This window comes from Oikopleura dioica, chromosome 1, assembly GCF_907165135.1.
Source record: "Oikopleura dioica chromosome 1, OKI2018_I68_1.0, whole genome shotgun sequence".
NCBI classification, from domain to species: domain Eukaryota; kingdom Metazoa; phylum Chordata; class Appendicularia; order Copelata; family Oikopleuridae; genus Oikopleura; species Oikopleura dioica.
The window spans coordinates 12,928,217-12,951,191 of record NC_137291.1 but is presented as its reverse complement, the minus strand read 5'-3'; the positions used below and the strand labels follow the sequence as shown (position 1 = coordinate 12,951,191).

At 41.9% G+C, this 22,975-nt stretch overlaps 3 protein-coding genes across 3 annotated transcripts; all 3 read left to right on the top strand.

The window, feature by feature from the left end:
* The first annotated feature begins 2 nt into the window (after positions 1–2).
* LOC145712239 (uncharacterized) lies at positions 3–7,414 on the top strand. The gene is made up of 11 exons (XM_081789926.1): positions 3–201; positions 255–518; positions 560–649; positions 695–862; positions 907–1,448; positions 1,488–1,769; positions 1,831–1,979; positions 2,420–4,347; positions 4,390–4,610; positions 4,722–5,466; positions 5,678–7,414. The coding sequence occupies exons 1-10, from the start codon at positions 3–5 to the stop codon at positions 5,184–5,186; spliced, it is 4,308 nt and encodes a 1,435-aa protein (XP_081646052.1). The 3' UTR covers positions 5,187–5,466; positions 5,678–7,414.
* A 25-nt stretch (positions 7,415–7,439) lies between these two features.
* LOC145698489 (denticleless protein homolog B-like) lies at positions 7,440–9,533 on the top strand. The gene is made up of 7 exons (XM_081775725.1): positions 7,440–7,688; positions 7,736–7,984; positions 8,032–8,397; positions 8,442–8,684; positions 8,726–8,896; positions 8,943–9,057; positions 9,104–9,533. The coding sequence occupies exons 1-7, from the start codon at positions 7,487–7,489 to the stop codon at positions 9,288–9,290; spliced, it is 1,533 nt and encodes a 510-aa protein (XP_081631851.1). The 5' UTR covers positions 7,440–7,486; the 3' UTR covers positions 9,291–9,533.
* A 35-nt stretch (positions 9,534–9,568) lies between these two features.
* LOC145697655 (uncharacterized) lies at positions 9,569–22,974 on the top strand. Its single transcript, XM_081774907.1, has 7 exons — positions 9,569–9,919; positions 9,967–12,115; positions 12,157–12,625; positions 20,316–20,548; positions 20,593–21,811; positions 21,859–22,484; positions 22,527–22,974. Exons 1-7 carry the CDS (start codon positions 9,578–9,580, stop codon positions 22,724–22,726), a joined length of 5,238 nt encoding a protein of 1,745 aa, XP_081631033.1. The 5' UTR covers positions 9,569–9,577; the 3' UTR covers positions 22,727–22,974.
* Position 22,975: the final 1 nt, after the last annotated feature.

Here is a 22,975-nt window from a genome sequence, read left to right as displayed (position 1 = left end):
GAATGATACAGGACTTGTGCTTGGCGTTGAAAGGAATTCCCGGACATATTTTCACACAAGACGAAAATGGGAACTTCAGTCGGTTCAGCCGAAAAGAGCCGAGTATCCTTTTCGCGGGAGGAGAAATCGACCTTCTGAACAAAATTCTAGAGCTAGGAAACCTAAGAGCGAAGATTTACCAATTCACGTCTTCATCCACAGGTAAATTTAAAAATCAATCTTTATCTCCCCTTATCAACCTTTCTTTTCTTCAGGAAGTTTTCAATCATACGAAGATATAGCGAAATCAGCGTTGGAGTACTCAATTCAAGAAACTTATGACGGCTTCGTCAACGAAATCGAAGAGGAATTTCTCCAAGGCGGGCAGATTACCTTGGGCCATATTTTCGCGCAGTACGGGAGATGGTCAAATGTTCTTGAAACATGCGTGCAGCTCATAAATGAGCTCGAAGAAGGAAGGAAAAAGGGTGCGGCAGTGATTGATATTTTGGAGAATTACTTTGTCCTGAAAGCATCAGGTAAGGATGCCCAGAAGGAGCTAGAATCAACTATTTTCTAGCGAGTAGCGTATTGCGACAAATTCTACAAAGTATTCTTTTTGTTCTTGAGCGAAGGTTTTTCGAGGACTTGGTTTCTTGGTATCGAGAAGGCAAGATTGATCCGTTTAACCATCTAATCACCTTCTTTCTGATAGGATCTGTTGCAGAAGGATTTATTCTGGAAGAACGCGAGGAGGAGAGCACAGATGCGTTCATTTCTAGCGCAGATTTAGCTTACAATCGAGTGCCGAATTGTGTCTCTTCTTGTGCTGCAAATCGAATCGTAGCTGCTGGAAATTGGAGAAAAATGATCAAGAACCAAGGTGACCTTTTCGAACTAGTTTAAAAAAATAAAGAAAATTTCAAGAAATGACCATGAATTCGGGAAAGGAAGAAGAAGGTGAAGACGACTACACAACTAGAAAACTCGACTCTGACATTTTCGAGCTGTGCGAAGAGTTGATCATCGGCGAGGGGCAGCTAAACTGGGACCTGACCAACGTTGAAATCGAGCGACTGGACTGGAATCGCCTGGACGAAGTAACAGAAAAAGTCTTCAAGCTCATTTCCAGCTTCTTGTGGAACATTTGCCAGGAAAATCAAATGCTGACAAAGCACTTCGAGAACATCCGAAACGTCTATCTGATGAACAGAGGCGACTTATTCACATGTTTCTCTGACTTTCTCGCTCAGCACTTGACTGATGTTAACGCCTGGAATCCTTACAAAAGAGCGTGGAACCTGAGTTGCTGGAAATGTGGCGTTGACAATTACGAAGACCTTTTTAACATCAAAGTGTCGAAGTCGCATATTACTCCGCTTGAGAACGGCGCAAGTCCTTATCCATTCAAATCGAAAAATCAACTTTCGAAGCTCCTTATTTCGCCAGTTATCGATCCTCGATTGAAGGTTTTTTTGTCCATTTTCCCTTCCTAAAATCTTTTCTAGTTTCTTTTCACAGAAGGCCACACGCACAAATGTAACATCATCTATCAATTTCATGGCCGTTTGAACGTCATCTTCACATCCATGGGCCTGGACCTTCCTGCTGAACCGAAGCTCTTCGTAATCAAACGATGGGTATCCGGAATGGTCTGTCACCAAGCCCTGAAGTTGCAAACAAACTGGAAGCTATTCCAACAGTCGCTAGAAGTTAAAGATCTGGAAGCAATTATGCAAGCGTTCGAGAAAATGCTGCATAGCTGTCTGCGAGACTGCTTCTTCTTAGACGTATGTAAACAAGACTCATTCTGATTAAATCAGTCTTGACCTGAGTCATCTTCTTCTTTAGCTTGAGCTTCACAATTCCTACAACGCTATTGTCGAGCGCTTAGAGAAAAATTCAAAAGATGTTTCGAGCGACGAAATCATCGAAAAGATCAACGAGTTCACGACGATTTTACAAGAGAAGGAGCAAAATGATTTGCTCATTTTCCTCAAGTAAATAATTCTTTTCACGGCTTTCTTTTCTCCCTGTGTTTCAGTTACATTCACTGCCCAATTTACTTCAATACATTTCACTTCAATTTCTTAACGTTTTTATGACATCATATGGTTGATCCAAGTTGTCTCACCCTGTGCCAGCCGAAGCTGACAGTAAGCTATCTTGAGGGTTAATTTCATTTGCCATCACAAGTTGCATCAGCTTCTGCTGAGTCCCAACCGCCAAGACAGGCTTTCTTCTTATGGTCTCTTTGATTCAGATAATAGAAATCGGAAAACAACACGATGTCGGGAAAAATCTCGTGGCTCATGCCCGAGCAGATGGGTCCTGCCTCGGACCTATATCAAAACTTCGCCGAGTCACTCGATAAGGAGCAAGCAGAGAACGAAGCCGAACAGTAAGGATATTTCCAGGCTCATCAATCCATTATTTTCAGGATCCGATTCAACTTGATGAATGGTGCAATCCCTCCTACTCCCTTTCAACTTCAACAAGCGCTAATGCAAACAGCTGCTCAGCAAAAACGTCCTCCTCCTCCACGCTACGACCCGCCTATACCAGAAGAAATGAAAAAGGAAAAGCTCAGTGTGCTGATGCAGGTGAAGGGAATTGAAGAAATGAGTCCGATCGCCTTGATACGCGCTGAAAATCCAGCTTCAGTCGAGAGCATCGATTTTCTAAAATACAAGGTTTATCGTTCCCGAAATCACGCCCCCTGGATCACTTCGCCGCTAAGCCAGGGGATGCAAGGACTCCACGAAGAAATAATCGACTTTCACAACTGGATCAGATCGACGCCGGAAGAGTACACGATGCGGCACGACGTGGTACTCCGGGTGGAAGAGGCGATTAAGCAGGAATTCCCGGGAGCACAGGTGGAAGTCTTTGGCTCGTTTCAGACAGGATTGTACCTGCCTACTTCGGACATCGACATGGTCGTTCTTGGCGAAAAGATCGACCAGCGCTACGGGAACCCACAGAACAGTCCTCACTACAGGCTACAGGACCGGCTCCTGAAACAAGGCATTGCCGAGCGATACAATATAAAGGTTATCGACAGCGCGGCCGTGCCAATTATCAAAATGCGAGATATGATCACGGACATCAAGGTCGACATTTCTTTCAACATGAAGACTGGTGTCACCGCTATCGGCCTTGTCAAGGGCTACATCAGACAATTCCCCGCTCTTCGATACCTCGTTCTTGTCTTGAAGCAGTTCCTGTTGCAGCGAGATATGAATGAAGTCTGGACAGGTGGCATCTCTTCTTACGGCTTGATTCTGATGGTCGTTTCGTTTCTCCAGCAACAGGGCGCAGACGACACAGCTGACGAAGTAAATCTAGGAGTGCTGCTCATCAAGTTCTTGCGCTTCTACGGAATGGAGTTTGAGTACAGCAAATGCTGCATTCGCGTCAAGAATGGCGGTCAGTTCATCAAGAAGGAAGAAATGGCGGCTCAGATGAAAGAAGCTCCCTCTGGTCCAAAATACGTTCCAAACTTTCTTTCCATCGAAGATCCTCTAACGCCTTCGAATGATGTCGGCCGGGCTTCTCATGGCGCTGAGAACGTTAAAGACGCCTTTCTCTTTGCCTACCGCCTGCTTGACCGAGGTGTGAGCCCACAAGCGCTTCATTACCCGCATGACTGTAATCAATCGATCCTTGGACGAATAATTCTCATCACAGATGAAGTCTACGCATATCGAAACTGGGTAATGCGCCACTGGAAGCACCAAGTGCCTCGACTTCAGCCTCCACCGCCGCCACCAGCGCCGGAACCAGTCCAACCAGTCGTTGTTGTGAAACAAGTTCCAGCCAAGCCACACCAAGGTTCGCAAGGAGGTACTGATCCCTCTGATGATTCCGCTGATGAAGCAAGTCAGAAAACCGGTGGTTATGGCCCGCTTACCGTTGCTGTCTCGAACAATAATCGACAAGTTATCAGAACAAAGAACTCGGAGCCTAAAATTCCTGCGAATGGCGATTCCCGTCACGTGGTTAACTCACACAACAGCATCAATGTTCCTGGTCAAATGCCACTTTATGAGCCTCCAATGCACAACGCATACAATAATGCTCCTTACCACCACAATGCGCCAGAGAACACGATGCTCCAGGACTACTCAAGCGAAGATGCTGGCAGCGAAACCGATGAGGATGATGACGATGATGTGAGAAGCAGGGACAATGGCGATATCGACGCTGATGATGACTCGAATAACGAGTATGATCGTGGATACAATGATTATCCAGAAAGTAACTCGAGAAAGAAAGGTGGTCGAAAGTCGGACAGTCTCATGCCTTCCAGAGAGTCGAGAAAGTACAACGATAATGACAATGGTCGAAGAGTCCGAACTAACTCAAGTACTAGACATCTTCATTTTTCAGTCAGTAACACTTATTCAGTCAACGTCAACCCAATGGATGCAATCACATCGAATCCAGGCCCGAGCAATAGTCGACCAAACCGAAGCAGTCAGTCAGACAACTCGACCCACGAGCGCTCTGACGACCACTCCTCGATGCCAAACGCTTCTAAGTCGCCAAATGCTAATCCAAGTCCTAGCAAAAGAATCAATTTCAAGAGCAGACTCATTTCAAATGCACTTCAGCCTCTTGGTGTAAAGGTTTTTAAACCGAAGTCTGATCGGGATATTTCTATATCAAAACCTATATAAAATGTTCTTCATATATAAAGTTCTTCGATAGTGAATAAATATTTATGATAATTTATTTAGAACACTCCTGGAGAGAGAAATCGAAAGTCTGAACAAGGACCGAAAGGAGACACTGCTCGAAATAATCAATCAAATTCCGAAAGCCAAGGATACAACACTGGCCACTCAAGAACTGGCTCCGGAGTATCTTCAGGCGGCCGATGGGAGCACAACAGAAAGAATGGACGCAAAAATGACAACAACTCGTACCGCCACGATAGAAATTACGACGATCGACTCATGTATGATGATGATAGAGAGTCCTTGAATTCTCGTTCGACGGCGCGCTCGCGACGGGGCTCAGATGGGTCCAGTCCTGTGCCAAATGATGATTATTACAGAGGAAAAGAGTCGCCGAGTTTAGTTTCATCTGGAAGATCGAAGCAAAATCAGCAAGGTCAGAGAGGCAACTACAGGGATGATCAACCAAGGAATGGATTGCGACATTTCATGCAAATATTGATTATTTTCATTATTTTTACATGATGAATTTGTCAACTATCCTTATCGAAAGTCCTCATAGTCACATGCCTCCATATGGAAATATGGTCAGCAGTGGCATGCATCATCGCAATGACCGTGGCTTCAATAACCGTGGCTCCGCCCGTGGACCTGCCCGTGGAGGCGCGGCAATGGACGACCCTTACTCCTACCGCACAGGCTCGAATCAGATGGACCATCCACAGGATCACCGACCACGTGGCGATCGTGACCGCTACGGTGGTGGTGGCCGCTCTGGTGGCGGTCTGGCCTCTGATAGCACGCGGTACAGATTCAAATTTTCAGATAACCCGAACAGTCCGAGTCACAGTTCGAAGTAAGATAAGACACAGTAAAGTTGTTGACTATCTCCCATAGTGAGCTCTTTCTCAAATGGTTCTGGAGTTATTCAGCTTTTTAAAAAGACCTTTACGGGGTTATATTTTACTTTGCTTATTGCTATCATGGAAATCAAGGAGAACTAACGGTATTTTTAGCACCCGAAAACCAGGAAACGGAAGACGCGATGGTGAACGAGACTTGTATCAGCCAAGGAAATCGAATGACAACTACTCGAATGATAGACATCGGGAACAAGAACGCTTCGACCAAGGATCGTACAATGACCGAGACGGTCGAAGATCGATGGATCAGGGCAACAGGCGCCCCTACTGAGCTGCTGAAAAAAGTACTCCCACTCTAGACTATGATTAATATTAACGAGCAACGCTTATTTATTTCAAAAACGTGATCGTACCTGTACATATTTATTCTCCACGGCTTTTATTATTCTACGCTCAATCAAATCGTAATTACACCGATAACCAGGAGCGTAGAACGATAGAAATGCTCTATATATTTTTATTTGCCTTACCACTTTACTCAATTTCTCTACTCAATATTTTTCTTTCAAAAAAATGCCCAAAAAAATCTCAAAACCCCCAAAACGCATCGAAACTACCACCACTAACGAAATTCGATGGCCCAAAAAAATATAAAAATGTCATCATAACAAAAAAATTCTCAAAACCCTAAAAACAAGAAACTTTTTCAGAAACTCAACTAACTGTCATCCCATTTTTAATCCTTTTTCTTTGATGGAATGACAGTCAGCTTTCTTTCACTTGATTTTTCTCTTGAAATTGTTTCGCAATCCATATTTAATCGCGCATTTTTTATTTTTATTAATTGCCATGAAGCTGTTTTTGTAAGTTACAGAGCCCACAAAAGTTAAAAACTAACGTTGAATCCCTCCCAACGCAAACGACTTCATCCAGAAATTGTGCTTCCAGGACAACCTTGCATTGACTGGGAATCTGTCTATTTGAAAAAATCAAACAAAAAAAAAAACTATTTATTTCTCAATCTCAAATGATCCAAGTTCAACCATTTAATACCTTAAAATAATAATAGCACCACGAAGTACTCACACGATTTCAAACTTTGAAAATATTTCCAATTGTAAAAGTTAAAATTCAAGCTTGGCAAGTCGAAATAACTCTAACTGTAAATAACAATCAAGCCCGAGCTGGCTTACTCGATTGAATTTCGCTTGATATGTAAAATAGGAAAAACTGATCTGCCAAGCTGATCCTTTCTCTTTCTCTCAATTTCTTTTTATAAATGTACAAATAAACTATTTTCGCAATACTCCCTATTTTCTCCATTCTCACTCTTTTTCTTTTCATTTTGACAATGAAAATCCACGACCGCTTTATTATTATTAGCCCACCAAAAAAATAGATTCAAAAACTCCTGAAAAATGTAAATAAAAAAGATAAAAAATTTAATTGATTAATCCTCAATTTAGCGAGCACCAAATTTTTTCAAATGAGGCTCCATCTCACCACATTTTATTCAATGTTACTTTCATTTGTAAGATTTAAGTTAAGTTTTCGTGTTCAAAATGGGCCTGATGTGGCGCTTGGAAAACTGCCATACAAAATCGCCCATCACCCTAGAATTTTTAAAATAAAAAGATAAGAAAGACCAAATTAAGATTGACTGTTATTCATGTTTTCTCCTTACTGAATGTTCTTCACAAAAAGAGGTCCCCTAAAAACTAAAAATTAAGAATGGAGCTTCATTTAAACTGAACTTACACTATTCGTAATTTATTCTTTCCGTTAACCAAACAGACAAGGACTAGAATTACTTTCACAAGAGTATGCCTGTACATTTACACACTGCCCTTTAAACTTCTAAATAAAATTCCAAAAAAAGTTCAAAAAGAACAAAAAAAACCTCCAAAAGACAAGTCACTCCCTCCTCAATTTTAGAATGACCAAAGCATCAGAATAAGAATAATGAGCTTGCCAGGTTTGCTTCGAGATCGTAACTCTGGGATCAGACAAGCGCGCTTGGAAATTTACGGTCGAAATCGGTTTCTGCAAGAGTACCGTTCTTATCATGCCGATTGCGTGAGAATAGACGCAGAGGCGCTTCCAGCTGGTCTGGCCTTTCATCCCACAGCGCCGCAAGATGTCCTTCTCGTCGCAGATGACAAAGGTGAGACGAGTCCGTTCTCTTTGTTGATTTCAACTGAAACTCTCTAGGCACTGTCGGGATCATCAACACAGATATCGTCGACAACAACGAGCGCGGAGTTCTCCTCCATCAATGGCGGCCACACAGATCAGCAATTTCCGACGCCAAGTGGACCTGTGATGGCTCTGGAATTCTCATCTCGTCCGCTGATCACTCGATTAGTTATTGGAAGGGGAAACAGCTGGTTTCCTCTTTTCAGTCTCCCCTCGGCTCTGGCTCTGTAAAATGCCTCGCTCCTTCGCCTACTGATCCTCATGGTAATGACTCCCTTATTTCTTTCGCTAATCATTAATCCCTATTCAAGTCTTTGCCGCCGGTGGGAGAGACTGTGATCTGTCAATTTACGACACTCGTGAGAAACGCAAAGTCAACGCCACCCAGCGCATTCTTCCCTGCCGCCACATCGATTTCGCTCACTTCGACTTTCCCAGCGAGAAGAAGAAAAAGTCCCAAATCACACCCGACGCGTGCAAAAACAAGACCATCTCAAGCGCCATTTATACCTCCGAATATGAGCTCTACACTTGTGGAATGTCCGACAAGTGTATAAAACTCTGGGATACGCGCAAACTCTGCCGGCATACTGACAATAGACTCTGTTTAAAGAGTCCTAAAGGGCCGACTGGAACTGCTCGTCCGTTCACCTCGCTCACTGCTTCGTCTACCTCAAGTAAGCCCTTCAAAATTGCCCAAAAATACACCACATTCTTCTAGTTTTCGCTTCTTGTCTGGATGGAAGTATTTACGAATTCCAGCGCGATATGCCAGACGGTCCCCGCCGCGCTTTCCAAGGCCACGAATTGAACGGCACTGGAAATAATCATGTGAAAATAGCCGTCTCCCCGTGCGGCAAATACCTTCTATCAGGCAGTACCGATGGTTGCCCGCGTATTTATCCACTAGACGAACCTGTCAGTGAATATCCTCGTTCTTATCCACTCGAGCGTACTGTAAAAGGTTTAGTATTCTTACTGAATTCCAATTTAAAATTCTTGTAGGAATAAAAGTCGGAAAGGACATAGATCCAGTGATGTTCGTCGCTTGGTCTCGAAAAGGTCGATTCGCCCTAGCTGCTGATGACTGTATAGTCTCTGTATTCCACAATGACATTGTTGAGAAAAGACACAATCGCTACAAAAATGAAGTGGTCAAAGCCGAACTGGTTGAAGGTAAATTTTCATCAGAAAAAACTTGCCTATCATTCATTTTCTTCAGAGAACTTGACGATTTCCTACAAAAATAGTGCCAAACCGCCCAACAGTGAATCAACGGAAGATACATTAAGCGAGATGAACAGAAAATTCAAAACAATGTCTACAGGCCCCTCAAAGTAAACACAAATTAAATCTCCCTGATTGATTCGATGATTTATTCAGGATCTGGAACAATTTCCGGACGACTCCGGTCAAACGCAAGTTCGTCGAGGATCAATCAACGCCGAAGCCCGCTGCTAAAAAGATTTTAATAAAATCATCTCGTTCCAATATTCTCAAAACGAACACGCCAACTGGCACGCCAAATCGAAGCATCAAGTCATACTTTTCTCCCCGCCCAAAGGAGTAGCAGAAAGAATAGGCGAAAACTGTCTGCGTGAAAATGAATCTTGTCCAGAAAAAGCATTCCTCTCAAAGTAGGAATCAAAACTCCAATCCTGTCAAATCTCTGTCTATATCTAGCTCTCAATCAGTAGCGAAGCGAGCTACTGTTTTGTTCCGCCAACAACATCATCATCAGTTCATTCCGCTTGTTGATCTTTTTCAAAACACTGAAAATGAAAAAATGACCAAAGATAGAAAAAATATATAATACACGTTCCATTTGACGTTTTCCTATTAAGATACATGTGAAACATGTCTGCGGAGGTGATCGAAATTGGTTCTGACCCTGGTTCAGAGTCTGACAAAACCCCAATTCGAGACGAGTCCAATAACTCGTTGATAATACTTGACGTATCTCAAAACAATTCCCCAGATCATCATAATAATGAGGAGAGCAGAAACCCCTCCCCGATTCTTCTCTCCGATCCAGACGATGATATACCAATTGTCGATTTAATCGATGTGGATACGCCGATGGAGTCGCCATCGCCAGACTTGACGATCACTGACGTCATTCCTCAAGAAGATCTGGTCCCTAGTTGTGTTGCGGATGAGTTGGCGCTAGCAATTAAGAATAAGTCTAAGCCCAAAAAGGTATTGCGAGTGAATTCACAAGTCCTTGCTTCAAGCGATCTTTTCAGATAACATCAGCAGAAGTAACAGGATGGGCAGCACACCAGCAACTAATCGACCTCGAAGACGGAGAGCTTCTCGAGTCAGATGAAGATCCGAACTCTCTGGATCTCTTCGGGCAGAAAGGAAGTGAAGCCAGTAGGAAAGTTCACCTCTTGAACAGGCCCAAAAATAAGCGAGGAAGAAAAAACAACAAGAAGAAAAACGCAAAGAAGGCGAATCCATTTACGTCTCCAGATTGGTGCAGATCGGTGACAGTTACGCCAAAAGATAATCCTCCCGTCCCTCGAACTCGTGGACAAGATTATTCCTCGCTCTTGGAAGAGTACAACGAAGTCAATAAGAAAATCGCCAAGATCCAAGAAGAAACGTCGAAGGATGATATTACAGCGCCTCATAATGATCCCTCCTGCGAAATCATCGATGTTTCGTCACCGCAACGAGAAGAAAGCGAAGAAGAAGACGATGATAAGATGCTTCTTGAGCTTAGGAGACGCGCTCTCCACAGCGAAAATAAAAGTCGTGCCTCTCGCCCCGTCAAAGTCTACTCATACGAATACGAGAAGAAAGAACGGAAAGACGGGAATTCCAGAGATCCAAGGGACTTTCCTTATTGGAAGAAAAACTATCATCCCTCTCTGAAGAACTCTAAAAGTCCGCTCATGCCTCGACGAGTACCGAGAATCGGCAAAAATCCGAAAATAAAAATAGTCGAACCCCTTTTCACGGCGAAATATCGAGAAAGAATGAAACCCAAAATTTGGCATTTCAAAGAAAATGAAGACAAGTGGAAATCCATTCAGCGTACTTGCTCGACAGAGAGTTCTAATAGTTCAGCGGTTCAGTGGATTCAAGCTTCGAGAGACGTGGCTATTCAAGTTGGCCCGGGAGAATTCGACGACATTCAAATCATCCCGATGGAAATTGACTCCGGTGACGATCCAGGTTATAAAAGAACAGTGAGGCCGCCGGACAATTCGAGTGCGAACGAATCGAGGAGCGCGAAAAGACAGCCTTCAGAATCAGAAGCCGAGCTACGAAATCAACTCCTCAAGCAAGTCATGGCAAGACGTGGGATTAAAATTCATGCCAATCCAAATAAACTACCTCCAGATACAAATTTGAGCTCCTACGCCGAAGGCCGCCATAGATCCACTAGCTTCGAACACCCAATCTACGTCGATGTCGTTGCGCGCCCGCGCTCGGAATCAGCTGATCAAGCTGGAATCAATGGCTCCTTCACGATTATGGACGAGATCTCTCCGACTTTATCCGCTCCTCCAGCGACTGAAGTGCCTGAATCATCCGCAATGACCGTGGAAATAGAGCCAAGACCAACAACAGATCAAAATCGAGAGGCAGGGGAAAGTCCTGTTTTTGAAGTGCCGATGACAACAACTAGAGACGATGAGTATCACACGGACCAAGCTGTGATGGACAGAACTTTCAACTCACAAGACGCAACACAAGGCTCAACACTAGCTGATTACACCATGGATTCTAGAGATGGCGGATTGCAAAATGAAGAGACAATGAACAGTTCAATTCTTGAGACGAGTTTCACAGAACAAGCTCCTGTTCTTCCAGATCTAAGCATCAATGATTCTTTGCAGGCTAACGATGTTCTTCCCTTACATCCTCCTGTTGTGGTTGATAATTACTCATCATCAGAAGACATAGAATCGACAGATGATGAAGTCGAGAACGAGGAGCAAGCAAGACAGCAAATTGATAAGCTCAAGCAATCGATAAGACATCATCATGCGAAAATCGTGCGAGACAGACAGTCAATCAAGAGCTTCAAAGAATTGCGATCAAAAAAGATAGAAGAGAAGAAACAAGTCAAAGAATCACTAGAAGTACTGATGGTCAAAGTTGCGTCATATGAACGCTACTTGCGAGAAAATACAGAATATCAGCGCTCGATAAAGGATATTGTGAACAATATGGTGATAGACATTGAAACAGCGAAGACGGACATTTTAGAGCGGCGAGTAGAAATTAGCAATTTGCAGGAGCAGTATGGACTTGATGATGCTGACGCGGATGAAAATAGGAAGATAATTATGCGGGCTAAGCTGAATGAGCAAAAAGCTGAGCTGGAGCGTAAGCTAAAAAAACTCGCGGATTCAACTCAAGAGAAGATTGATCAACAAAGTAAGTTGTTTTGAAGGATTTACACTATCTTTTATTCGTAGTTGTTCAACAACAAACACAGCTCATCCACGGAGGCGAGGGAAACGGAGAACCCCTTCTCGCAACTAGAAGTAGCCCAGTACCACCCGACGATGATTACGAGTTCGAGCCATTGCCAGAAATGCCAGCGCGCGTCACAACCCCGCCAGATCCATATTCACTCGTTACACGAAGCACTTTCGAAGAAAAAATCAAATCTCTTTGCACACACCGACATAAAATTGCACATATAAAACTCGTCGAAGAAATAACAGAAAATGACAAAATGCCGATTGCAACCGAACGGGATATTCTGCCGAAAACGTATCTCGCAAAAGACATGAAACCACTTGAGAACAAGGGCAAATTCAAATCGCCACTCCTTAAATTTCGATCGTATCGATTCTCGCCATATTTCCGCGAGAATTTTTCAATAGCCTCGGCTACTTATACGCATAAAGTAGACTGCAACGCGCCCATCTGTGGTTATAGGTAGGGATATCGCTTAAATTTCTAGGTACCCGAAAAAAGGGTCAAAATCAATTTTTAGATGGATGATCTAGTAGAACTTTTGACGAGGATTTCAATGCTGTCAAAATCATTTCATAAAAATCAGTCAGTTTCGTAAAAATGGCCTTCAAAAACCTCATTTTTCGGATCAGTACGAGAACTGTTTTGTCGTTAATGATTTTTTATTTTTTCCTAATAGATATTGGGCTGAGAAACCCAAATCTGTAAAAAAATTCACTGACGCACCTCGCGTTTTGAAAATATGAATTTTTAAAGTTTTCCGAGGTGAATTCTGAGCGGCGTTGCGTCATTTTGGAGGCGGCCGCACGGGGGCGCGCGCGCTGCATGGCCAAGCTAGCCAGACTCACATTCTTTTCTCTTTACTATTTTATGCGATTTTTCATAAAATTGCATATTTTTGGAGCTTTTAAGTTGTTTTTTTTGATGAATAAGGATATTTAAATGTTATTAAGAATATTTCATAAAGAAAATGAGTTTTTTATTAAAAATTATAGGTAGATTAGGTAGTTTTTTTCAATTTTTCATACGAAAAATTTAATTGCATTGTCCGTCTCTAGGAGCCTGACAAGCTTGAGTGAATTTGAAGCTTCGTTTGTTGACAAGAGTGGAAATATCTGCCTAAGTTCGATCCCACCGCTCCCATCGTCGAGGTCTACCTCCGAGTTGTTGTTTGCGAAGTCCGTGCCCCCTCGGTCTCTCCCACAAGAAGATTGGTAACGACATCTGCAAGGCCACTGGCGACTGGAAGTGTCTCAAGATCACTGTCAAGCTCACCTCGGCTCAGATCAAGTTTTCTTTTCGCTCTAAAATGGCTTTGATTTCTGCAGGCGTGTACTCAACATTTTCTTTTGACTTTCCAGAGAATCAAGTGGCAGTTGCATTTCAGGTGCAGTTTGAATTTGGAAGATGTGAGTCGATATCTTTGCGAGGAGCCGGTAGAACTCGTTTCGGAACTGGGGATTCAGATCGTTGGTCAAATGCGCCATGCAGTGAGCCATAAGAACGAACAGGTGCCCTGGGTTTTGCTCTTGGAGCTTTTCTTTTGTGATGAAGAGGAATCTGTTGGTGCAATCTTAGGAGAACCATCCTTTGAAATCGTTCTTTTCGAGTTCTGGATTTGAAGGAATCTTCGACGCAGCGAGCAGAGTAACTGGGCAATATCCAGAGAAATTGACGATGAGACTGAGAATGAACTGACCTAACTTGAAGACAACGCGTTCGTTTTTGCCCAGGAGGGCGGTCGGAATCGTTTCCAAATCATTACCGACAGAGTTTAATGAGAGTAGAGCGTTGTTGGAGACGACCTTGATTGCTTCAAGCTTCTGACAACCTTGCTTCAATTTCTCTTCAGTGGTTAGTTTAGCTTCTTCGATCTGTTTGTGCTCCTCCAACTTGGTTTTTTCCTTTTGCAAGCGCTCCTGTTTGAGTCTCTCGATCTTATCTTGGACCGCTTTTTTCTGTCCGAGATGAGCAAGCTTCGAGAATTCGAATTGCTAAGACTAACCTAGACTGACGCCGAGAGCAAGTCAACCTGAGCCACCTACATCTCCCATGAATTGCTCCCACTCTTATTACTTAAAGAAAAGAAATTTATGAATTATTACGTAAAAGAGTTCTTTTTTGTGAAGAAAGTAAAGCTGAACTTCTGAAGGGAATAGTAAAAATACTTTAAAGACACAATGAAATAAGAGCGAGATCTCTTCTTTGTTGAGTAGAATCTGTAAAATACTCTGGTCTAAAAAGCAAAAAATTCGGACTCGGAGAAGACTGGCTTGGAGAAGACATCAAAAATGGCCCGGGTGGAAGACACAAGGTCATTCTTCTCAAAAAAGATCTTGCCGAGTACGAAGTTAATAAGGATTTGTACTTTCTTTTCAAAGATGCTTACGATGTAATCATTATTGGAAAGGAAGAAGAGATCTTTTGAATGTTCGATGAAATGTCGGAAAAGGTATATTATAAAACAAACATACTGATCTCTGCTGAAGATCTTATTTGGCCAGATCGTTCACTCGACTAAACACTACTCGACTATATTTTTAAATCGCGACATCGTCTTTGCTTTCATAATCGATGGAATCACACATTTTGCGCACAATGCTCCTACGCGAATTGATTTTCTTCATCTTTCAAATTCAAATATTTTTGAAAAAATTATCGATCATTATCAAATCGATCTTTCGTGGCTTTAGGCAAGATTAAAAATTGGTGAAATGCCAAGAACCATAATTTCTGAAAAAAACTTGCTTCATATCAATTTAAGTATGAATTTTGTTAAAATATTCTTGATCCATTTTTTTCACTTCGTTCTTACTAAAAATGATTTCAATTTGAATGAACGTTTTCCTAAATATGAAGAAAGAGAAAGTATGAAGACGACTTTAGAGAGAAAGTTCTAACATTATTTTTAATAGCGGAAATATTCAAATATTAAAAAAACTTTCACAGCGAGGAAAAATATTTCTTGGAAAATTCGAGTCAGGACAGTACTGTTCGAGCGTTTTGGAAATTTATTTAAAATTTGGACTACAAGGAAATGATTTTGAAATAATTTCTGATATTTTTAAAAAGTTAACCTATAAAAACAGCTATCAAAATCTTTTTTTAAGATGAGAATTATCCATTCCAGAGAACAACCGCTTCTCTGAAGGGGCAGGTTGCATAAAGCGATATCTATTCTTTTTTTTTCCAGGGACACTGACAAAGGCCGTCCTCGGCCGCCTACGGCCGCTGTTTGAAAATAACCCCTTTTGGACCGGTCGGCGTCAGACAGAAATGTTCTGTCAAGGATTTTTCGTGAAAATTCGTGAAAACTCATGATAGATTCGGTCGCTTTATGCAATTTTTCCCTTCTTGATCTACCAACCACAGTGCGCTGCCAATCAAATGAGCTTAGAAGAGTACAATTTCAACAATCGGGCATATTTCGGAAGCAATTTTGTCATTGATGAATCAAATACTAATGGTGAAAAATTTCTACCCAAAAATAAAAACTATTCCGTAGCATGTTCTTTTTACAAAACTATTGGTGAACACGTCAACGAGTTTTTGCTGTTTCCAGATTTGAATATACCTGTCACCCATTTTATAATGTAGGTTATTTCGAAAACTAGATGATGACTCATTTTAAGCTTCAAAATTGCGATTGCTCAAAAATCAAAGGGATTTATCGAGGCAACTCTACGCGATCTCAATAGAAAAATTCGACATGGAGAATTTGGTCTACTTTTAAGATCGGGTCCAGTATTCAAAAGCTCCCCTGTTCTTGCAAAGAGCGCTCAGAAAACTTGATATGAACCCCGTATAAGAGATCTTTCGAGTTGGACGGGAACGCAAACGCTCGAACAAGAGTTTCAATTAAGTTTACAATTTGTTAGTCCAATTTTTTATGATTATTTAGCTTTACCGGATACAGATAAGCTTCAACGCCGAGAAACACGACTGGAAACTTTTACTGATGCCAGGGATCTAAATTTTCGTCAAAATTCAATTGCGATTGCGATGCAATCGTGAAGCAAAGAACTCCTGAAATTCCGACGCGACTGCGATTTTTTCGCGAATTGCGATTTTGTCGCTATTTGCGAAATTTTAATGAATAGAAAAAAATTTTTGAAAAAATTAAGAAATTTCAGTCAAAGAAAACTCATTTTAAAAATACAGAAATTCGCGAAAAATCTCAATACGCGACTTATTGGCGATAACGGAGGTTCTAGCAAAACAATACGCTCGCAAATCGATCAAAAAGGTTTTTGCGATTGCGAAATTACGCTTCACAATCGCAAAATATTCGCAAATTGCGATTTTATTGAGAAAATAAAGATCTCTGACTGATGCGTTTGAACAAATTTGCGAAAGCTTCAAGATGGAAAGAAAAAATTCCCGACAAAAATATACCAAGGGTAACTATTAGATAATTAAAAAAAATTTTATTGACTGTTAAGTTAAAACCTTCTTAAATCATTTTCGACAACTTGACAAAACTGTAAATGATCTTGTTGATTCTTCTTGAATAAACAAAAATGATTATGAACAGCTTAAAATTTGTTGCTTAATCATTAATTCATGATTTTGATCTTCTTCTTTTTGAAGAGATTTTCGACGGTATGCTTTCCATACTAAGTCCTCCGCGGGTATTTCATCCAAATCATCAAGGAATTCTGTCGCCATATTTTGCTATAAAATATTACAATATTTTTGGGAAAGACCTAATGCTGTTTGTGTTCTTCTGTTATGAGTGTTCGCCACAATTACCTTTGCTATCGCAGATCGCCATATTTTAATATTCTGGGATCGAAAGTCGTAATTTTCAATATGCTTTATATGGCTGAACGTTTTCTCAATATTCCGATTATCTTAAATGGGCTTCTATAAATTATTTATTTTAATAAATTTTAATAAATAATATTGATGAGGTGTACTGAATTTCGCCGCCCTGCGCCGCTCTGCGCCGTCTAGCGTCGCTCGGTTCTTAAGCTTCCGACCCAAACATGTTCAAGGAAACAGGTCTGAACCAGAGCGAGAGTTGAACCCTTCCGACCCGATTAATTCTTTATCAGAAAATACGCGCTTAAGGGGTGCCTCACCGCCGATCTCGCAAACTTTTAGGTCGAACAATTTTTTTGGGACTTAGCTATCATCGAGTTAAGGGGCTTATTATGAAGCCTGTTTCTTAGTGAGCAATCTCTAGTTTAACAATATAATTGGAAAAGGGAAACTACCACCAAAGAAGAACTAGAATTCCGTTTGGTTAAGGGCCGAGCCGGGCGGCGCAGGGTGGCACAATTCAGTTTCTCCCAAACTGATTCTTTTTTAACTAAAAATTATATGAAGCCAGTCGTTCTCGGTAGTGTTCTCGGTAGTCACTCTCTTTCTTGACGTCTTGAGTGGAGCAGTCTTGATCTGGGACACTCCCGTAAGTGGCGGTCTCAGTTGAGCTATCCTCCTAGCGATCTTCTCGGATACTGGCGTCTTGACGTGTCGGTTCTTGTTCGTGCTCTCCTAGCTCTACGCGCAGTTCTTGGGCTCCATCTTTTTCTTTTCGATGTAGACGACAATCGCCGAGGAGTTGTCCGCGCGCATGTTCCTTTCTGACCATCTTCTGAGTGCGTTTCTGGCCAGTTCATGAGCTGATGTTCCGGCAACCTCGCCGCGCGTTTTCGCGCCTCGAACTCAGAGACCATGTTCACCGCGTCATGTGATCTGATCATGTTGGTTACTCACTCCGACGCCAAAATGATGAAGCGAGATCCTGATTTTTTAAGTCGTGTACTTCCACATCCGGATCAGGACTGACCTAAATTAATTTTTAAACTACCGAAACATGGTGTATTTTTTTAATTATATGTTCATTAAGCTCATCAGAAATTGGAACGTTTGCTTATCATCCGACCGTGAACACGGATTCAGAGCAAAATCGTGAAAGTTTTTTTCGTCAATTGAGCTTCTTCATGCTCTGTTTGCGGTAAGAGAAGTACTTACCACATACGAGTTGGTTTTCGTGTTCCATGACCAAAGATCACCCTGACTCCTTGCGACGGCGAGGAAGGCGATTTCGTCGAGTTCTGTAGAGCGTCGGACGGCTCCCGAGTGGCTCAACTTCGGGCTCTCCCAGACAACGCGGTTGACACGGGTCTTGTTGATCACGGTGCCACCGTGCGCTTCTATTCGCCTCCTTTCTTTCAGACTTTCTGGTTTGTGATCTTCGATCAAAGTGATTGTTTCCAGCAGAGCGTCGTCATCTCTTTGAATGCCCATGATCACCGCCAAATCACCCACAGGAGCAACGTACAGTTTGTTTTCAGGGATAATCACTAGTGCGGCCGTGGTCTCAGCAGTACAAGGATGTCCCAAAACTGTTTTCTGCCAGTCAGCATAATTAAATTTATCTCTCGTTTATTTCTATTTCAAATTGATTGCTATTCACGAAGTTTTTTAGCCATGGCTTCGTGGCAAGCAAGGAATCCAGCGCGGATGGCCTTCTTCACAAGATCACATCTTGTCGAGAAGAAACCCTTCTCTCGTTTGATGAATCCCATCAATTGATCCTGAAGCACAATATAATAATGATGAAAAAGTGTGAACGCGAAGCTTGCGAATGTAACAGAGTTGACTCGCTCAAAGTGCACCGCAGTGACGTCTTCCATGTACTTCCGTCCGCCCTCCGCTGAAACCCGGAGATTCCAACACGTCGTTTTACTCATCGTTGATCTTTTCTTTTACCTAACCCAACAGCTGCTCAAAAAGAATAGACAGATAAAAATTCCATGATTGATATTATTATATTTTTCAATTAGCAGTAATAAAAAGACATAGTGGCAAAGAAATTTAGCAATTTTTCAATCTCCAAATTGCATATTGTCGGGAAGCGCCTCCGGGACCGCAAATGAACTCTCGTGTGGTAGTTGTTGTTGGCGTTGTAGTTGTTGTCATCATTGTCCAAGGAGCATTTTCTGTTTCAACGGTTTCTAAAGTAAAAGTTAACCGGGTTTTGAACAAGAAACTATTTTGGTTCGAAAAATTCTATCATAATGATTTTGACTTACCAATTATCCCCAAGATTAAAGCAGCTACGCTTATGAAGCACATGATCCATCGTCGGGCGTGCTTCGCTTTTTGATGGCAGGAAGAATCGAAAAAAAAGGTTTGAACTTTTAAGCCCAAATAAAATATTTTGATAAATGAAATTTGTAAATATTTCTTACATAAATCATGTCTTTACTTAACATTTTCGCTATCGTAAATGTACTTGGGCTTAAAAGTTCAAACCTTCTGATGGGGTGGGTGTTTCTCCTTCGGTCATTTTTTTCTTAAATCTCAAGCTCTAATATAAAATGAAAATCTGCGCCGTAAACCGAGATGAGTACCACCCGGCTCTCCAAAAGAGGGCGCCACATAAACGCGCCACAGGCGAATGGCTCAGATAATCAGTGAAACACTCCAAATTCATGCAACCTCAAAAAAACTCTTTACCACGTCATCAACCAATACAGCTTCATCTTCAGGATTATCTTTCAGAAATTCTGGCCCTTTTATTTACTCAACCATGAAAGAAAAACGATAATTGAAAGTCATTTACTGGTTTTTGCAATCAAAAAAACATTATTTTTATATCAAATTTGATAAAGTGGTCTTCAAGAATTTTTTTGGTCCAAGAATCATGTAATTTCAACGTTTCAGTCCCGAGAAATCATCATTTTGCTGAACCTGTTCGAGCATTTTTGTGAGCAAGGCTCTCAGGAGCGTCTACCAATCAGCGCGCAGCTGAAAACAGAAAAGCGCCACAAGCGTCGAGAAGGAAAAAAACAACTCCCGAACACTCATTTCTAGCGATTGCAAGGTGCGTCAGTGAAATTTTTTGCAGATTTGGAATCCTCGTCCAAATTTATGCTAGTCTAGCATTTTCAATTTCCAAAATTTTGAAAGTTTCACCCTGATCGAAAAAAACACCCCCTGACACATCATTTTTACGAAACTGACTGATTTTTATGAAATGATTTTGACAGCATTGAAATCCTCGTCAAAAGTTCTACTAGATCATCCATCTAAAAATTGATTTTGACCCTTTTTTCGGGTACCTAGAAATTTAAGCGATATCCCTAGTTATAGGTTTGTTGAGGCTAGTTTCGACCTTGATTTATTATTTAAAATTTAGCTTTTCTGGTAGATGCAACGACGATCGATGCATAGGACAGCACCGTCGTGACATAACCATGCAAGGCCATGAAGTGTTTCTCGATTTACTCGCGTACAACAGAGACATTATCAAGATGGACGCATTCACTGATTACAGCGATCAGTTGAAAGCTACTCAAGCGTATTTGAACAGAATGTTACCGTCGGAGCTTGAACTCAATATGGCTCAGAAATGCGTGCTTTTGGTAGAAGGTAAGCTTATTCCATGTTTTCAATGGCTTAATTCTATTTCAAAGAAATCAACAAGGAGAGTAACGTAGACGAGCCTCATATCGTCTCTAAATACGCATCCTCTGGATTCAAATGCAAGCAAAACGTTCGAAAAATGACGAAAGTAGCGCAGCAGCCAGATTATCCTGAGGACGAAAATCAACCTGAATACATAGACGACGAACATGCTACTCAACAAGAGCGATATTTCTACGACGAGCAATTAGAGCGCTCTATCAAAGAACTCGAAGCGACAGCAAAAGATGACGCTAAAAATGTTCCAGCGCTTGTTGAGCTTGTTCAGAAATACATGAGTTCGAATATTCTCAATGGTCCGAAATATGCTCTAGCCGCGATCTGCCACGGACTTGAAGCTAGTCCGGCGAATTCAACTCTTTGGAGAAACTTTTTCGCGCTTCATTCTGAATTAAATCTGCCAGAGAGCCTTCAGTTCGAGGAAGTAATTGACTTTTGCGAGGACAACTGCTCCCTTGATCGTGATTTCTGGCAGTATCGGATCAATAACTCCAAGCAAAAAGCGAAAACAATTGAGCGTTATATAGCGAGAATATTAGGCAGCGGAGACGTGGAGTGTTATTATCTTGAGTTCGTCAATGCTGCTGTTTATCGAGCATTTCTGTATTCAATGGAGCCAAATTTATCCGAAGCCGCTGACTTTTTATCGGGTTTGCCTGATATCGTCGATTTGCCAAGCTCATTTGAATGCTTTATCTGGTGCGTAATTATTCATCTGCGCGTGTTTAATGCCTTCCCAATGAAAGTCCTTCCATTGGAGTATTCCTGCGATCTCTCAATGGAGGTGCCCTTGACCTTTGATTTTCCACATGAGTCATTCTCCATTCACTCGCCAAAGCTTACTCCTTTCACTCACAACACGGACGCAATAAATAAGAGCGATGTATTCGAAGAGATCTCCGAGGGCATCCAGCGCGCCGTATCAAACTGGGACGACAGTGAGCAATCAGAAAATCTAGTCACTTCCTTGCTTGAGATTCTAGTGCTTCTTGATGGAAGCCACGCCGCGTTTGCCCATTCTATTGCTAGGCAACTATCAAAATGCAAGCTAGTCTGGTTGCTTGTCGGAAGCTGTCCGGGAGTCGAGCCCATGGGAATTTTTAATGAAGCTCTTTGTAAATTAAGTAATCATCCGAAGATGTCCTACTTGGTTGCGAGGAAATTCATTTTTGATGTCGAGAATGAGGAGCTCTGTGCATTCGCCTTATCGTAAGAAATATATATAATAGTTATTTTATCTTACTTTTGAATTGTAGGACAATTGAAGACATGATCATCCCTTTCTACGAAGTTGGTACAGAAACTTCCTTGACTGAAGGATCTGTCAGTCTTCGCGCTCTTCTTCGAGGAGTCTTAGAGCGATACTACCCGAAATTCTTCAAGGAAGAAATGTCAGAAACGCTTCCGAAATTCACGCAGACTTCCCAGCTTAGTGAAGAAACCGTCCCTTGGATTTGGCTTTCCTTCATTCTCATTGAACGTCTGTACGATGAACATGACGAGAGTGATCTAAGTGAGGTCTTTGGAGTCGCACTACAAGTCGCGAAACAGGATCAAGAGTTCATCTCTTTGGAGGCTCTGAGCTGGTCAATGCGCAGAAAGGACGCTCCAAATTTGTTCGGATTCGCGTTGAAGCACTTTTCCAACTGTCCATTCCTCCCAGTAAACGTCCAAATTCTTCCAACTATTCTTGAGCGACTCCCGGACTCGTCAAAAATGTCACTTTGCCGACAACTTTTGGAGAGCCCAAATATGAGCTTAGTCGAAACCGTCGCTTGGATTCTTCTTGAGAATGAAAACTTCACGGCCTTGGTTACCATGCTTCAGCCATTGATTCAGTCAAAGGAGATTTCTGCCACCGCATTTGCTGCTTATCTTATGGGTAAATTCAAGTCCGCCCGACATTTTTGCTAATCTTGTTTAGCCGAGAAAAAGCTCAACAGTAGATCTTGTGATCATTCAATGATCGAGTTTGTCACGCGATTCCGTTACTCTAGAATTGCTGTCGAACTCTCAGCACTCTACTGGAGATCTCTGGACCAGCCAATGATAAGTAATCCGCAACTGCAGTGGCTCCGCCAATCTGTCGAGCGACAAGGGATGAAGGGTATCTTTTCGGGTTGAGCCAAATGTTTCCAAAACACCACTGCCATAAAATATGCTGCAAGCCTATCCAACCCAGATCCCTCTTAGCTGTACTACTTCTTTTTAGCTCACCGATTTTCATTTACCAAAACAGCTTCACTTATTTATTTTAACTATTTGACAGACAACAAAACACGCACACAACTACACACTCAACATTCTTACCTAGCTACGTGGCTACTATACCTTTCATTAGTCATTTGTTTGCGCGCCTCAAACAGGCAAAAA